The sequence below is a fragment of the Bos indicus x Bos taurus genome, unplaced genomic scaffold, assembly GCF_003369695.1.
Source record: "Bos indicus x Bos taurus breed Angus x Brahman F1 hybrid unplaced genomic scaffold, Bos_hybrid_MaternalHap_v2.0 tig00003477_arrow_arrow_obj, whole genome shotgun sequence".
NCBI classification, from domain to species: Eukaryota; Metazoa; Chordata; class Mammalia; order Artiodactyla; family Bovidae; genus Bos; species Bos indicus x Bos taurus.
In genome coordinates this window covers 19,636-37,416 of record NW_020867680.1, presented here as the reverse complement: position 1 = coordinate 37,416, position 17,781 = coordinate 19,636, and the positions used below count along the sequence as shown (strand labels likewise).

The 17,781-nt window shown below is 49.9% G+C and overlaps 1 protein-coding gene, 1 long non-coding RNA gene and 1 pseudogene across 2 annotated transcripts; 2 read left to right on the top strand and 1 right to left on the bottom strand.

The window, feature by feature from the left end:
• Positions 1-4,571: 4,571 nt before the first annotated feature.
• Positions 4,572-5,655, bottom strand: LOC113889030 (annotated as a pseudogene).
• A 7,853-nt stretch (positions 5,656-13,508) lies between these two features.
• Positions 13,509-14,880, top strand: LOC113889033. The gene is made up of 3 exons (XR_003510140.1): positions 13,509-14,175; positions 14,452-14,526; positions 14,645-14,880. It is a non-coding gene; the product is annotated as an uncharacterized LOC113889033 (long non-coding RNA).
• Positions 14,881-16,187: 1,307 nt separating this feature from the next.
• On the top strand, positions 16,188-17,331 carry LOC113889031 (interferon-induced transmembrane protein 3-like). Its single transcript, XM_027535920.1, has 2 exons — positions 16,188-16,568; positions 17,051-17,331. Exons 1-2 carry the CDS (start codon positions 16,320-16,322, stop codon positions 17,240-17,242), a joined length of 441 nt encoding a protein of 146 aa, XP_027391721.1. The 5' UTR covers positions 16,188-16,319; the 3' UTR covers positions 17,243-17,331.
• The last annotated feature ends 450 nt before the right edge of the window (positions 17,332-17,781 follow it).

Sequence of the window (17,781 nt, the reverse complement as noted above, 5' to 3'; positions counted from 1 at the left end):
TGTTCACGTGTCTTCGGAAAATGTCTGCTCTGGCCTTTGTCCACTGACTCCTTGGTCTGTGGGTCTTGCTGTTGTTGAATTGCGGTTCTTTCATATGCTGAATACTAGTCCCTCGTCAGATACATGAATTCCAAACTCTCTCCATTTTTTAGATTGTCTTTTCACCTTCTTGAGTGTCCTTTGAGGCACAAACATTTTTAATTTGGCAAACTACAATTTATCTCTGTTTTCTTTAGTTGCTTGTCATGTAGTTAAGGGGCCATTGCCCGATCCAAAGTCACGCTGTCTTTCTTTCTAACCGTTTGCGGCTCAGCTTTTATTCTAGGTCCTGCTGTTGCCAACCCGGGTTCCTGGACTCTTTAATTGTAGAAATTGATACACGGCCAGATGAGGAATCGAGGCATGGCTTTACTGGGGCCCCTGCTTCAGGAGGAGGGAGCGAACACAAGCAACAGGGCCCATGTTCGCCCCCAGATGGGGCGAGCTGGTCCCTTCGGTGGGTGAGGGTGTGGACCGGTGGGTGGGCCGGCCTGCGGGGGCTTCGACGGCCTGCCCCGTTGCTGGCTCTGCGCGCGGGGCTCGTGGGAGGGCGCGGTTTTTGCACGGGCAGCTGTGTTCCAGCCTTTTTGTGTCCTCATGTCCATTCCTGGCCCCAGGTGCCCATGCACGCGGTCTCTCTTAGTCCCATTCCTGGCCCCAGGTGCCCATGCACGCGGTCTCTCTTAGTCCTATTCCTGGCCCCAGGTGCCCATGCACGCGGTCTCTCTTAGTCCCTTCTTCCAGCCTTTTTGTGTCCTCATGTCCATTCCTGGCCCCAGGTGCCCACGCACGCCGCGGTCTCTCTTAGTCCCATTCCTGGCCCCAGGTGCCCATGCACGCGGTCTCTCTTAGTCCCATTCCTGGCCCCAGGTGCCCATGCACGCGGTCTCTCTTAGTCCCTTCTTCCAGCCTTTTTGTGTCTTCATGTCCATTCCTGGCCCCAGGTGCCCATGCACGCGGTCTCTCTTAGTCCCATTCCTGGCCCCAGGTGCCCATGCACGCGGTCTCTCTTAGTCCCATTCCTGGCCCCAGGTGCCCATGCACGCGGTCTCTCTTAGTCCCATTCCTGGCCCCAGGTGCCCATGCACGCGGTCTCTCTTCTTAGTCCCATTCCTGGCCCCAGGTGCCCATGCATGCGGTCTCTCTTAGTCCCATTCCTGGCCCCAGGTGCCCACGCACGCAGTCTCTCTGAGTCCCTTCTAGTTCCTTTGTTGCTCTAGGACGAGTTGGCCCAGGTATAAGCCCTGTATCAAGAGGCCCCAGGTCACGGCCTGTCTCACTGCATCCATGAGTTTTGTATGAACTGTGAGGCAAGGTCCAGCTTCTTCCCTCTCCATGTGGACACCCGCACCTGCACCAGCTGTGAACAGTCCTGGCAGCCTGGTTGCCTCCCTTGACTGTCTACGTATGAGTTTATCATGGACTCGAGTTTCGGTCCCACAGCCCACGTGTGTGTCTTACGCCAGGAGCACAGCGCCTCGACGACTGCAGCTTTGTAGTGAATTTTGAATCAGGAAGCAATCATGAGCCCCTAACTCTGTTATTCTTTTCAAGATTGTTTTGGCCTGACAATTCCATGTGGATTTAGGATCAGCCTATCCATTTCTGGAAAAAATAAAATAAAAACTGTGGGAATTTGATACTGATTGTGTTGAAACTGAAGGTCATTTGTGGGAGTGTTGCCTAAGAGCTCAGGTCTGTGGAGCATAGGTGTCTTTTCGTTTATTTAGGCTTTTCTAATTCCTTTCAGCGGTGATCTGTAGTTTTCGGCATACAAGTCAAACAACCTACTTGGGTAAATTTTACCAAGTATTTCAAAAACACTATTACAAATGGAATTGTTTTTCTTAATTATAATCATTAGGTTAATCATTGCTAGTGATTTTTGGACGTTGATTTTGTCACCTGCAACTTTGCTAATCTCTTTAAATAGACTTTTGTGGTTCTCACAGGATTTTCTACACACAGTCGCGTCATCTGCGTGTGGAGATGTTCCCAAGGCGCTTCACTTCTGAGCTGCGTGTCCCCTCCCTTTGCATTTTCTGTCTCACTGCCTTTCTCAGAGCCCTCAGAATGATGCCGGATTTAAGCAACAGCTTCATCTTGTTTCTGATCTCAGCGGAAGCTTTCAGTCTTTTTTTATTATTAGTATTTTTAACTGGAGGACAATTGCTTTACCACGTTACGTTGGGTTCTGCTGTACAGCTGCAGGAATCAGCTACGAGTACGCGCGTGTCTCCTCCCTCCTGAACCTCCCCACCCCCATCCCCCTGCTCCAGGTCATCTCAGAGCCCAGGCTGAGCTCCCTGTGTCGCGCAGATTTCTCACTAGCTACCTGATAGCTTTGTGGTGAATGGTGGTCGGATTCTTGATCTCCAAAGATTTAGCTTCGGGACCAAGGGCCAGGCTTCATAACTCAAGAGCTTTTGTGTATCAGAGTTTTATTAAAGTATGAAAGTGAAAGAAACTGAAGTCGCTCAGTCGTGTCCAACTCTTTGCAACCCCATGGACTGTAGCCTACCAGGCTCCTCTGTCCATGGAATTTTCCAGGCCAGAACACTGGAGTGGGTTGCCATTTCCTTCTCCAGGGGATCTTCCCGACCTAGGGATCAAACCAGGTTTCCTGCATCGCTGGCAGACGCTTTACCACCTGAGCCACCAGGGAAGCCCTGAAAAGGGACAGAGAACCCTTCGGACATAGAATCAGAAGCGGGCGGAGAGTGCCCCCCTGCAAGTCTTACCAAGGCCTTGTATACTCTTATCAGACCCACTCTCACAACATGCATCTTAAATTAACAAGGTTAGAACTAACAATAGAAAGCTCTTACCAGACCCACTCCCACAGTATACAAGTTTCAAGATAACAAGATTAGTCAGAAGGTTCAGTTCAGTTCAGTTCATTTGCTCAGTCCGTGTCCAACTCTTTGTGACCCCATGGACTGCAGCACACCAGGCTGTCCATCACCAACTCCAGAGTTCACTCAAACTCATGTCTGTTGAGTCCGTGATGCCAGCTAACAATCTCATCCTCTGTCGTCCCCTTCTCCTCCTGCCTTCAATCTTTCCCAGCATCAGGGTCATTTCCAATGAGTCAGCTCTTTGCGTTAGGTGGCCAAAGTATTGGAGTTTCAGCTTCAGCATCAGTCCTTCCAATGAACACCTGGGACTGATCTCCTTTAGGATGGACTGTTTGGATCTCCTTGCAGTCCAAGGGACCCTCAAGAGTCTTCTGCAACACCACAGTTCAAAAGCATCAATTCTTCACCGATCAGCTTTCTTTATAGTCCAATTCTCAAATCCATACATGATTACTGGAAAAACCATAGTCTTAACTAGACGGACCTTTGTTGGCAAAGTAATGTCTCTGCTTTTTAATACGCTGTCTAGGTTGGTCATAACTTTCCTTCCAAGGAGTAAGCGTCTTTTAATTTCATGGCTGCAGTCACCATCTGCAGTGATTTTGGAGCCTCCCCCAAAAATGAAATCTGTCACTTCTTCCAATTTTCCCCCTTCTATTTACTTGAAGTGTTGGAATTGGGTGCCATGATCTTAGCTTTTTATTGTTGAATTTTAAGCCAGCTTTTTCACTCTCCTCTTTCACGGTCATCCAGAGGCTCCTCAGTTCCTCTTCACTTTCTGCCTTTAGAGTTGTATCACCTGCATATCTGAGGCTGTTGATATTTCTCCTGGCAATCTTGATTCCAGCTTGTGATTAATGCAGTCTGGCATTTTGCATGATGTACTCTGGATATGATTTAATAAGCAGGGTGACAATATGCAGCCTTGTTGTACTCCTTTCCCAATTTTGAGCCAGTCTGTTGTTTCATGTCCAGTTCTAACTGTTGGTCCCATTTGTGTTGTTGGTTTTGCTTTTACTTCCATTACTCTAGGAGGTGGCTCAAGGAAAATCTTGCTGCGATTTATATCAGAGTGTTCTGTCTATGTTTTCTTCTAAGAGTTTTTATAGTTTCTGGCCTTACATTTAGGTCTTTAATCCATTTTGAGTTTATTTTTGTGTATGGTGCTGGGAACTGTTTTTTTTCCCCCATTCGGTTTATTCAAATTATATATATATAGTTCTTCTGTGAAACTGAGTCAACCAAAGAGAAAAGGAGAATCAAAGAAGACCTCATATGTTAAATTCTTAATTGGATTCTTTGAATTAAAAAATAAGAGTCTACAGGAGAGGCACAGGTGGTGGGCCTTGTCCCTGCAGGCAAAGCCACCAAGGCAGTCCTGCAAATCCACTTCTTAAAACAAGTTTTCAAGGGGAAAAATGCAAAATACCAAAGTTTCAAAAACCAGACTACTTCCACACTTTTGGTTCTCTACCCCAGACGGTCCTAAGATAGAGTGTGAAGAGGTAAGTTTTCAATAATTCAGCTTTTGCAAACATATGCATATACCTTCCTCATGAGGAGTCCTGTTTTGGTGATTAATATAACAGCAAATAATATGCTTGGATTAAAGGTCCAGTTTCCACTCTAATGCAGTTTCTCCTGGCAACAAAGCCATTTGCAGAGATCTGGAAATCACGAGCTTCTTAGGTGGGAAGAGGTGCTGTTCTTGTCTACCTGAAAGTAGCCTTTCAGACTGACCGGTGTTTTGTAGTCCCTGTTTCAGGACCTGGTGTGTGTGGTTGATGACTGTGGGGTGGGCTGGGGTCGTAGTAATTGGGTGGGTTTGCATAGGGGTCATAGATGAGCTGGGCCAGCATGGGGGCCATCTAGCCCATGTCCCTCAACACATCCCCAGGAATGTGGCCAGTCCACTTGGAGAGAGCTTCCAGGTTCACAGGCTTGAGGACCTGGTATATGGAGCTCAATCTTGGACTTGGGCTGCAGGGCTTGCAGATGAGGTGGTCCTGATATAGGATGCTGTTGCTGCAGAGGATGAGCTTGAGGGAGCGCGAAGGGTACAGAACCAGTTGCTCATAGGACATGGCAGGCACTTGTCCTTGCCTCCTCCATGCTTGGGACATACATCGCCTCGATGGCCTGCTCCACTTGGTGAGGCAGTCGTGGTAGCTGCTAGGCTTGAAGCCAGCGATGGTGACCTTGTGGGTGACCAGGGAGAACACAGAGGCTGTCCTGCACCACCAGCAGGAACTTGGAGTTGGGGAAGAGGCCAACAGGCTGATGTAGGACTTGAGGGGAAAGGAGTCTTTGTCGCAGAGGATGCAGGCTGGCTCCTGGTGCTAGGTGATCACCTCCAGGATGAAGGCCTGCACGGCGGTGTCCAGCACCTTGCCTGTCATGCCTGCCTCATCCGGCTGTAGCTTCTCTCAGCCTCACTTGGACCAGGCCTGGTGCACAGCCAGCACGTGGGGGATGATGTGGTCTCCTCTCCCCAGTGCATTGGCACGGGCGTCCAGCATGGTGCCACCCTGGGGCACGCCGCCCACAAAGATGAGGGCCATGGCCTTGCCCCAGCGGAATTCCATGCAGTTCATGCCCACCATCCCCAAGTCCTCCTGCTCCAACTGCACGGCCCGCCAGAGGCCCCACGGACCCCAGCACCACCGGCACTCCAGCACCTGCTGCCCCAGCTGGACTGCCACCACCAGGACCACCTCGAGCCAGCTGCCAGGAGTGCCCTCTGCCATGACAGGCACATGCTGGGCCTGGGGAGGGGCCACCAATCAGCGACAGGTCACTGCAGCCCCACGCACGCAGAGACTTCCCTCTGGGGCCAGTAGGGAGGCCAGGAGGCGTTCTCATCTCATTTTTCACATGTAGCTGTCCAGGTTTCTCAGCACCATTTATCGAAGAGGCTGTCTTTTCTCCATTGTATATTTTTGCCCCTTTGTCAAGGATAAGGTGCCCACTGGTGTGTGGGTTTATCTCTGAGCTTTCTATCCTGCTTCATTGGTCTATGCTTCTGTTTTTGTGCTGGTACCATACTGTCTTGATTACAGTAACTTTGCAGTATAGTCTGAAGTCAGATTCCTCCAGGAAGGAATTCCTACAGGAAGGAATCACCTGGAGGAAGCCTGATTCCTCTAGTTCTGTTTTGTTTCCCAAGATTGCTTTGGCTGTTTGGGGTCTTTTGTGTTACTAAACAAATTGTAAAATTTTTGTTCTAGTTCTGTGGAAAATGCCATCAGCAATTTGATAAGGATACATTCCTATACACTATACACAACAAAAAATCAGAAAGAGAAATTAAGGGAACAATCCCATTCACCACAGCAACAACAACAACAAAATACCTAGGAATAAACCTACCTAAAGAGACAAAAGACCTGTAGCAGAAAACTATACGGCACTGATGAAAGAAAGAAAAAACGACGTAAAGAGGCAGAGAGATACAGCACGTTCCTGGACTGGAAGAACCAATATTGTGAAAATGACCATATGCTTCCCAAAGCGGTCTACAGGTTCGAGAAGCTTTCAGTCATTCACCTTTATGTATGATGTGAGCTGTACCTTTTCTGTAGATGTCCTTTATCAAGTTAAAGAAGTGCTTTTTCCTTTTGAAACGCTTCTAAAATGAAATGTTGTTGGATTTTTGTCGGAGGCTTTGTCTGCAGTAATTGTGATAATCACATAGTGTTTTTTCTTCATTTATTAGGACCATGTATTAAGTACTTTGACTTTATTAATTGACTTGTATTCTTAAACCATGGTTGCATTTCTGGAATAAATCCCTCTTGGTCATGAAACCCAGCAGGAACCTGCAGGGGCTCTCCCAGGTACAAAGGTCCCTCCACGTGACCTGATTCTTATTTGTAGAAAAAGGCGTTAGTCATAAAAGCCTGGTTCAAGAATTAATCTAAAAGATGTGACTATGTAGTGATAAAAATAATAGCAGTTGGGCCAGAAAAGCAGGTAACAATTTAAACAGTGACTCAGCCATCACCTACCTGTCACAGAATCTTTAGTTCCTCCGGAAGGACACAGATAGCAGTGTCTGTTGCACACTCCTTGGTTGTTTCACAGATACTAACACTAAACTGGAGAAGGGAAGGGCAAACCACATCAGTATCCTTGCCTTGAGAACCCCACGAACAGTACAGAAAGGCAAAAAGATAGGACACTGAAAGATGAACTCCCCAGGTCAGTAGGTGCCCAGTATGCTACTAGAGATCAGGGGAGAAATAACTCCAGAAAGAATGAAGAGATGGAGCCAAAGGAAAAACAACACCCAGTTGTGGATGTGACAGGTGATGGAAGTAAAGTCTGATGCTGTAAAGAGCAATATTGCCTGGAATGTTAGGGCCATGAATCAAGGTGAAAGGTTGCTGTTGAATCACGCGAAGACACCGGGATTCGCTCAGAGCTTTTGTGTAATAAAATTTTATCAAAGTGTAAAGGAGATAGAGAAAGCTTCTGACATAGGCATCAGAAGGGGGCAGAAAGAGTACCCCCTTGCTAGTGTTAGCAATGAAGTTATATCCTCTCCAATGAATCCAAAGAATGTCTGGAGGTTGTAAAGACCTCACCAGACCTACTCCCATTATTTACATTTTAAGATAACAGAATTAGCCAGAAGGTTTAATCCAGAGACTGTCTTCAGGCAGGACACATTATTGTTATATAATCCTAAGGAATGTAGAGAAGGAAAAAGTTTGTTCTTGAGAATTTCCTTGAGAATTCCAGACTCTTCTCTCCTTGGGGACCCCTAGACTCCTTATCAACCTGCCTAGGAAATGACTCTCAAAGGTAAACTGGAAGTGGTCAAAAAAAGATGGAAGAGTGAACATAGATATTTTAGGATTCAGTGAACTAAAACGGACTGGAATGGGTGAATTTAACTCAGCTGACCATTGTATCTGGAGAAGGCAATGGCACCCCACTCTAGTACTCTTGCCTGGAAAATCCCATGGATGGAGGAGCCTGGTAGGCTGCAGTCCATGGGGTTGCAGACGAAGAGTCGGACACGACTGAGCAACTTCACTTTCACTTTTCACTTTCATGCATTGGAGAAGGAAATGCACCCTACTCCAGTGTTCTTGCCTGGAGAATCCCAGGGACAGGGAAGCCTGGTGGGCTGCCGTCTATGGGGTCGCACACAGTTGGACTCGATTGAAGCGACTTAGCAGCAGCAGACCATTGTATCTACTGCTGCTGCTTAGTTGCTTCAGTCGTGTCCGACTCTGTGTGACCCCACAGACGGCAGCCCACCAGGCTCCTCTGTCCATGGGATTCTCTGGGCAAGAACAATGGAGTGGGTTGCCATTTCCTCCTCCAATGCATGAAAGTGAAAAGTGAAAGTGAAGTCGCTCAGTTGTGTCCGACTCTTAGCGACCCCATGGACTGCAGCCTACCAGGCTCCTCCGTCCATGGGGTTTTCCAGGCAAGAGTACTGGAGTTGGGTGCCATTGCCTTCTACTACTGTGGGCAAGAATCCCTTAGAAGAAAGGGAGTAGCTATCATAGTCAACAAGAGTCCGAAATGCAGTACTTGGATGCAATCTCAAAAATGACAGAATGATCTGTTTGTCTCCAAGGCAAACCATTCAATACCACAGTAATCCAAGTCTATGCCTGGACCAGTAATGCTGAAGAAGCTGAAGTTGAAAAGTTCTATGAAGACCTTTAACACATTCTAGAACTAACACTCAAAAAAGATGTCCATTTCATTATAGGGGACTGGAATGCAAAAGTAGGAGGTTAAGAGATACCTGGAGTAACAGGCAAACTTGGCCTTGGAGTACAAAATGAAGCAAGGCAAAGGCTAACAGAGTTTGTAAGGGAACACACTGGTCACAGCAAACACCCTCTTCCAACAACACAGAGAAGACTCTACACATGGACATCACCAGATGGTCAACACTGAAATCAGACTGATTATATTCTTTGCAGCCAAAGATGGAGAAGCTCTATACAGTCAGCAAAAACAAGACCAGGAGCTGACTATGGCTCAGATCATGAACTCCTTATTGCAAAATTCAGACTTAAATTGAAGAAAGTAGGGAAAACCACCAGACCATTCAAGTATGACCTAAATCAAATCCCTTATGATACAGCGGAAACGACAAATAGAGTCAAGGGATTAGATCTGATAGACAGAGTGCCTAAAGAACTATGGATGGAGGTTCGTGACATTGTACAGGAGGCGGTGATCAAGACCATCCCCAAGAAAAAGAAATGCAAAAAGGCAAAATGGTTGTCTGAGGAGGCCTTACAAATAGCTGAGAAAAGAAGAGAAGTGAAAGGCAAAGGAGAAAAGGAAAGATATGCCCATTTGAATGCAGAGTTCCAGAGAATAGCAAGAAGATAAGAAAGCCTTCCCCAGTGATTAATGCAAAGAAATAGACAAAAACAATAGAATGGGAAAGACTAGAGATCTCTTCAAGAAATTAGAGATACCAAGGGAACATTGAAATGCTATGGGCCTAACAGAAGCAGAAGATATTACAAAGAGGTGGCAAGAACACACAGAACTATATAGAAAATATCTTCATGACCCAGATAACCGTGATGGTGTGATCAGTTACTTAGAGCCAGACATCCTGTAGTTCAAAGTCAAGTGGGCCTTAGGAAGCATCACTACGAACAAAGCTAGTGGAGGTGATGGAATTCCAGTTGAGCTATTTCAAATCCTGAAAGATGATGCTCTGAAAGTGCTTCACTCAATATGCCAGCAAATTTAGAAAACTCAGCAGTGGCCACAGGACTGGAACAGGTCAGTTTTCATTCCAATCCCAAAGAAAGGCAATGCCAAAGAATGCTCAAACTACCGCACAGTTGCACTCATCTCACAGGCTAGTAAAGTAATGCTCAAAATTCTCCAAGCCAGGCTTCAGCAATACGTGAAATGTAAACTTTCAGATGTTCAAGCTGGATTTAGAAAAGGCAGAGGAACCAGAGGTCAAATTGCCACCATCCATTGGATCATCACAAAAGCAGGAGAATTACAGAAAAACATCTACTGCTTTATTGACTATGCCAAAGCCTTTGACTTTGTGGATTACAATAAACTGTGGAAAATTCTTCAAAAGATAGGAATACCAGACCACCTGACCTGCCTCCTGAGAAATCTGTATGCAGGTCAAGAAGCAACAGTTAGAACTGGACATGGAACAGTGGACTGGTTCCAAATTGGGAAAGGAGTACGTCAAGGCTGTACATTGTCACCCTGCTTATTTAACTTACATGCAGAGTACATCATGAGAAATGCCAGGCTGGCTGAAGGACAAGCTGGAATCAAAATTGCCAGGAGAAATATCAATAACCTCAGATACGCAGATAACACCACCCTTATGACAGAAAGCAAAGAACTAAAAAGCCTCTTGGTGAAAGTTAGAGTGAAAAAGTTGGCTTAAAGCTCAACATTCAGAAAACTAAGATCATGGCATATGGTCCAATCACTTCATGGCAAATAGATGGGGAAACAATGAAAACAGTGAGAGACTTTAGTTTTTAGGGCTCCAAAATCACTGCAGATGGTGACTGCAGCCATGAAATTAAAAGATGCTTGCTCCTTGGAAGAAAAGCTATGTTCAACCAGGACAGCATATTAAGAAGCAAAGACCTTACTTGGCCAACAAAGGTCCATCTTGTCAAAACTATTGTTTTTCCAGTAGTCATGTATGGATGTGAGAGTTGGACCATAAAGCAAGCTGAGTGCTGAAGAACTGATGCTTTTGAGCTGTGGTGTTGGGAGAAGACTCTTGAGAGACCCTTGGACTGCAAGGAGATCCAACCAGTCCATCCTAAGGGAAATCAGTCCTGAATATACATTGGAAGGACTGATGCTGAAGCTGAAATTCCAATACTTTGTCCACCTGATGGAAAGAACTGACTGAGTAGAAAAGACCCTGATTCTGGGAAAGATTGAAGGCCGGAGGAGAAGGGGAAAACAGCAGATGAGATGGTTGCATGACATCACTGACTCGATGGACATGAGTTTGAGTAACCTCCGGGAGTTGATAATGGACAGGGAGGCCTGGCGTGCTGCAGTCCATGGGGTCGCAAAGAGTTGGACCTGACTCAGAACTGAACTGAACTGAAAACTGCCACCAAAGGGAAAAAGCTAACTGCATGATGACCAGGCTGTAGAAATGACATAAGTTGCTCCATGTGGCACACTTCCAAAACCTGCGCTCAAGAAAACAAGAACAACTCGACCCTGGAGCTGAAGATTCACTTCACTCCAAATAAGATGATGCTCACCAGAGCCTGCACCACAGTTTCAGGATGCTGGTCAGAGCTGACTGTGCTGCTCTGCACGTAGCCACCACCTGCAAACCCTCGACGCTTTCCTTTAAAAGCTCTTGCCCTGATCGGCAACTCAGAAGTGGTTTGGGGGACACCAGTCTGCCATCTCCCCAGGTTGCCAGGTTCCTGAATAAAGCATCTTGCTTCTGCAGCCAACAAAACTTGCCTGTCTGCCAAACAGGGAGTAATGAGCAGCTGACCTTGAGTTTGGCTCCAGCCCAGCTGGTAACAGTCGTGGTGTATATGTAATATTGGATTCGGTTTGCTAGAACTTGACGAGGATTTTAAACCTATGCTCGTAAGGGATATTGGTCTTTGTTTTTCTTTGTAGTCTCTCTCTCTGACTTTGGTGTCTGGGTGATTCTGGCCTCAGAGAATGAGTTAGGAAGTGCCCCTGCCTCTTCAGACTGTGGCGAGAGTCTGAAATAGATTACAGGTTGCTGTCTGCGAGGCTGCCACAGAGCTTAGACATGAGGGGTGGAACCAGGGTAAGTTAAAATGCCACACAGCCCTGTGCTGAAATTACACTATTTTTTCTTGATTAAGCACTCCTCTGATTTCTGCAAGACTTTCTCTACTTTCAGAGGCTGAAAATGTTGATTCTGAAATTTTTTGCAAAATTTTTCCTGCTTTTGTGGAGAGATGGGCTTCGAGAATTCTCCACCCCACTATTTTTCTGTGTGGTTTTCCACAGCTGGCACGTGTTCCTGGTGATGGAGAGGCCAGCCCCAGATGTGGGCAGGAACTGGCTGCAGCTCTGGGACATGTGGCCTCATGTCTACTGTATGAGCTTCTCAGTGCCTCTGGTGTTAAAAATTGAGCAGATAAGGTTTGCATGTATCAGTGAAGATAGACACCAGCTAAAAAGTACAAAGACAATCCCTGGTGGCTCAGAGGGTAAAGAATCTGCTTGCAGTGCAGGAGACCTGGGTTCGATCTCTGGGTCAGGAAGATCCCCTGGAGAAGGGAATGGCTACCTACTCCAGTTCTTGCCTGGGAAATTCCACGGGCAGCGGAGCCTGGAGGGCTACAGGCCACAGGGTCACAAAGAGCTGAACACGACTGAGTTACTTAGCGCACAAAGTGAAGGTAAAGAGCCACAGAACGACAAAAGCAACGACAGATGACAGAGGGCAGCGTGGCGCCAACCGTGACTTCACGCGGGGCCCGGACCCAAGTCTAGCTCTCAGTGTGGCCACCGGGCAACGGGTGGCCCCACCCCAGGAGTCACCCCCCTACCTCGAGGCGCGATAGACACGGAATCGGGTGGCGCTGGACTGTCCTTACGTGGGGTCAGCGGCTTCGGGGTAAGAGCCACGCCGTGGGGCTGGCTGGGGGGACTCTGGAATTGGCCCAGCGGGGAGGAAAACCTCCACCAACCCCGTCGTGGGAGACGACCAGACACTGACCGCCTCGGGGCCCAGGGGGTGCGGGGCGGCCTCCCCACCACACTTGCATCTCGCTCCCTAGTCTGCCCAAGACCCAGATGGGTCAAACAGCCAGGTGTCCATTAGGCAGGCAACATGGTTTATAGTTTCTAGGGTACTTTTATTGCCCAAGAAAAACTTACAAAACTAATGAATATTGGAATTCAATAAATATGAACTACACAGCGTACTCTGTAGGTCAAGAATTGAAAGTGCAGGAGAAGCTTGCAGGCATAGAATGCCGCCTGCCACAGCAGTAAACAAGGATTTGTGGACAACCTCTTGGCCACCGCAGCCGCCCTTCTGAGGGGACTCTGGATGGGGAAGCGCGGGACCCTGGCCCAGAGAGCTGAGGTGCAGGCAGAGGAATGATTCCAGTGAGCCCAGACACTTGCATCTTCCCGCTCATAGAACAGCACTAAATCATCACTTAAGATGTCTGCTTTTTCTTTAAGTAACAGTAATCTTTTGATGTTCTGACTACTTGACTTTTGTTGCAAAACTCCTATATGTCCTGGCTCCTCCCTTATCTTCAGAGAGGCTTTCTCCCAGGCTTAAGGCCTCAGTTTCATCTGCCAAATAAAACATAATTCTCAACATTTAGTTTGTGCCTTTTTTTCCAGTCAGCACCAGCAGAGACAGGTTTACTCAGGAATAGCAGAGGAAATGCAACTCAGGATATGCAAACCATGGTGGGACACACAGAAACCCAGAGAACCTGGACAGAGGGAGAAGGGGGAGATGGGAGGGGCGGGGGTGACCAGAGTCCATTGGAGGAGCCGCGGTGCAAAGTAACGAGGTTTCCGGGGGCTGGGCCTCTGAGGTCTCTGGCTGGGCTGTTGGTGGGGTGGGGGGCGGCAGAGAGAAACCTGCTTCCTCCTGCTGGGTGGGAAGGGGAGAGGCCTTCCTGTTGGAGGTGTAGAGGGACATGTCTTCCTGTTTGGGGTCACCACTGATGCACTGAGGGCGAGAAAGCTTAGCCTGCAGGCCTGTCCCAACTCCAACTTGGGCTCAGATTCCTTAATTAATTCCATGCCCCATTCCTTGCTTCAAAGCAATCCAACTCTGGATGGAAAAACAAGATCTGTAAGATAACTGAAGGGCAATCCATGTAAATCGGGCTATTTGTCAGCTTTGGGACACCCATAATTTGAGGTAGCCTTGGTTGATTGATGCTGACGCCTCTCTTCTGACCCGAGGGTCTGCAGAAGCTACAGCTCACGAGCACCCCTCAGTGCCCCTCACAAGGTGACAGTTGGCAGTGGCGTCTGTGCTTGGGCAAAGCCTTTGCGGGCAGCTGGAGGGTAAAGGGCGGTGTGCGCTTGCTGCGTTTACCTTCTGCTTTCTCCTCATGAGGGATCAGAGGCCTCTTGCTGGTCATCGAGCCTCCGTAACACCTTAACCAGAAACTTCCAGGAGGCACACATGGTTCCAGCTTTGCCCGGAGAGTTTGTCCCTTGGCTCAAAGAAAACGTGACGAGAAGCCTGTGCACAGCCCGAGGAGAGCTGGGGGCTTCCACAAGGACATACTGGGTTGGCCGAAAGGTTGGTTCTGGTTTTCTTGTAACATCTGTAATGATAGTGCCCACTGGAGAGGAGCAGAATTTACTATCCCAAATGTTTCTCTTTGGCATAAGGATTAATTTAGGCTGATTTTAAAAAAGAAAATGAAACAGAAGATTTGGGAAGCTTTTATTGTTGCCTCCCATAACAGCCTGAAATAATTTGGATAAAGGGTTTGTTGGAGATCAGAGTCCAGTCTGTGTCCCTGCCTGGCCCAGTGAACATTTGCTTCCCAAACATTTGCTTTTCTATTTCCAGGTCAGTTTCCCCCTTCAAGTCATGAAAGCCTACCCCAGCATCTTCCCTTGTCTTTAGTTGAAGATGGTGTTTAAGGTGAGGGTCTTGGCCATTTCGATGGTGATTCAGTTCTCCTGGGTCTCTCCCATGTGTACATGTTGCTAAACTTCTGTGTGATTCTGTCCTAATTGTCTTATGACAACTTAATTCTTAGACCAGCCAAGAGAACCCAGAGGAGAAGGGGGTGCTTCCGCACGCCAACAACAACGGCCGACGAGAGTCCTTGCAGCTCAGCCACAGGAACCGCCAGCACCCTGCTCGCCGCGTCTCTCTGATGGACTTTGCTCATAGCGGCCCCTTCAACCGCTTCCTTTTTCTCTACAGAGTAACATCTTCCCCTTTGTTTCCCGAATGTGTTTACAGTTTTTGCTATGACTTTCTTGTCCTGAATTGCAGTTATCTGTTATTCCTGTGTGTAAACGTTTTTGCTGGTAAAATGACTGGCTCTTTTCAAGAAGTCTGAAGAGAGCGGAGGCCTGGCCACAGAGCCAACCCACCCTGTCCCTAAGGAGGGGGCACAGCCCCAAGCCCAGGAACTGTCCTGCCAGCACGCCGGCTCCCTCTGGAGCCACCCCAGGTCCCATGAGAAATGAGGGGGGGCAGGCCACACGGGCTGCTGGGTGCTGACCTGCAACCAGGAAGGACCCAAACCCCGCCTGGAGCGGGGACTCAGGACTGGGGGGCCAGTGCCCCTCAGAGGGGAGACCTGTGCGGCTGGGGGGCTGGTGGTGGGGGTGGGGCTCCTCTGGGCCTCGGGGTGAGGCTGAGTGGGGCCTGGCAGGGGCCCGAGTGGGGACAGTGGGCGCTGCAGCAGGCTTGGGCCTGAGACCCCCAGGCTGGGGAAGGGTCCCCAGACCACATCCCTAAATAGGGAAGGGGGTGTGGCTAACACAGGGCCTGACTCGGGTGTTAAGGGAAGTAGAACTCATAACCCCAAACAAGCCTCTTTGGTACATTGATTATTTTAACTGGTTATTTTTAATTCTGAGGCTGAGTAGAAGTCAGCCTACGAGAGACATTTAATGAACAAGGCAAACCTCCCTGTAAGGGCGACCCTATTGTACCAGGGGGCTTCCATTGTAGCTCAGTTGGTAAAGAGTCTGCCTGCAGTGGAGGAGACCCAGGTTCGATCCCTGGGTTGGGAAGATCCCCTGGAGAAGGAAATGGCAACCCACTCCAGTATCCTTGCCTGGAAAATCTCATGGACAGAGGAGCCTCGTGGGCTGCAGTCCGTGGGGTCACAAAGAGTCGGGCACGACTGAGCGACCAGGGGGCGACCGCATTTCCTGGAAACTTTCATGGGTGGAGGCGGCAAGGATGACCTCTGCAGGAAACCACCCTGTTTCTGTGCTTTTCGGGGTAACTTCCCCAAGGAGGCCTCTCCTGCCCACCGCAGCCTCTCATCTTGAGCTCAGATGGCATTTAGGTGCTGACTTCAGCATTTGGGGAAGTTGCTGAGCTTTTCTGGGTCCCTCTCATAGACAGGAGGTATACGGGTTGGTAAACTGTTATTTTTCTCCTGTTAAACTGTCTTTTTATTATGACAGAGGGGAGTCCCAGCCAAAAACCTGGGAGGGTGGAAGGAAACCTCCAGCCCCTTCCAGCCTCTGGGAAAGGAGCCTCCCTCCCACTGACTCCGGTGTAACCTGACACTCAGTGGTCCACCCCACCTCCTAAGCCCAGCCCATTTCCACTTACGAAACGAAACCGGCCCAGGAAAAGGAAACTTAGGAGAAATCGAAACTCCTGGGTAAAGGAGGGCCCCCCAAGTGTGTGGTGGCATCTGGACCGCAGTTGCTCATCTGGACTGCAGTTGCTCCGTCCCCACCATGAACCGCACATCCCAGCTCTTACTCACTGGGGCCCACGGGGCGGTGCCCCCAGCCTATGAGGTGCTCAAGGAGGAGCACGAGGTGGCCGTGCTGGGGGCGCCCCAGAGCCAGGCGCCCGTGACGACCACGGTGATCAACATCCGCAGCGACACCGCCGTGCCCGACCACATCGTGTGGTCCCTGTTCAACACCATCTTCATGAACTGGTGCTGCCTGGGCTTCGTGGCATTTGCCTACTCTGTGAAGGTGGGTGGGCACCCGGGGCGTCTCCACGGAAGTGTGTGTGAACCTGGAGAGGCCCTGCCCAGACGGCACGTGGGGTTGGGAGCCCCCGTGTGTGTTGTTCTGCTGCATGGTGTGTGTGTGTGTCTGTGTGTGTGTGTGTGTGTGTGTGTGTGTGTACACGTGCAGGTCATGATGAGGCTGCAGGGGGTGCGTGGGGATGACCAGGGTCAGCCTTTTGTCCCCTGGTGGGTGAGGGGCCAGTGAGGCGGCCAGAGAAAGGATGGGAGAGCCCTGGGCCTCCTGGAGAGGCTGACTGTCTGCGGGAAAGCAGATGGAGACCCCAGGAGGGGAGGAGCGCTCATCGGCCACTGTCGCGCTCAGACTCCAGGGGACAGGCGGGCGTGGGTCCCCGCTGGGAAGAACGGGCAGTGGGGACCAGCGGGGGAGGGCCTGAGCCACAGGCCCGGCGGTCACCTGGACCCTCACCACCTCTCCTCCTCCAGTCTAGGGACCGGAAGATGGTCGGCGACATCACTGGGGCCCAGAGCTACGCCTCCACCGCCAAATGCCTGAACATCTGCTCCCTGGTCCTGGGCATCCTTCTGACTGTCGTCTTCATCGTCCTCGTGTCCACCGGCTCCCTGATGATCGTTCAGGCAGTCTCGGAGCTCATGCAGAACTACGGAGGCCACTAGGCCTGCCCACAGCCCGAGGCAGTCGCCCCTTTCCCCGCAGCCTATCCAGGCACCTGCCCCCGTGAAATAAAAGGAGGGTTTGTGTGTGAGGGCGCTGTGGTTTGACCTGGGGAGGGGGCCCTCGAGAGTCCAGCCTGGACGTGAGCCCGAGCCCACCTCCTCCCACCCCGCACTGTCCCACACGCTGACGCTGGTCAGTGCGGGCTCTCCTGGCGCCCAGCTCCCTCACACCCTGCGGCACGTCCCTCTCGTCACTGTCCTTCACACGGCCCCGCAGGCCCCTCTGCCGGAAAGGCAACAGGAGCACAGCGTCCACCACGGCAGAGAGAGCCCCGTGCTGCTCAGCTAGAGGAGAGGCCCCTGCCCTGCCCCGCCCTCGACATCAGCCCCATCCCTGCTTCTGCCGTGGCCTCCAGACACGGGGGCACTCGAGGGGCAGGGCAGACCCGCCCACTGCCAGCTGGGCTGGGGCGTGTGGAGGGGCAGCGGAGCCACCCCCTCGTCCCCTGACTCCTCATGGGGGTGCCCCCTCCCCCCAA

Bases quoted from the DNA above. Each gene is read 5' to 3' on its own strand.
- LOC113889031 (XM_027535920.1), top strand. From the start codon at position 16,320: ATGAACCGCACATCCCAGCTCTTACTCACTGGGGCCCACGGGGCGGTG. The intron at 16,569-17,050 runs GTGGGTGGGCAC...CTCCTCCTCCAG, and splicing joins CATTTGCCTACTCTGTGAAG to TCTAGGGACCGGAAGATGGT.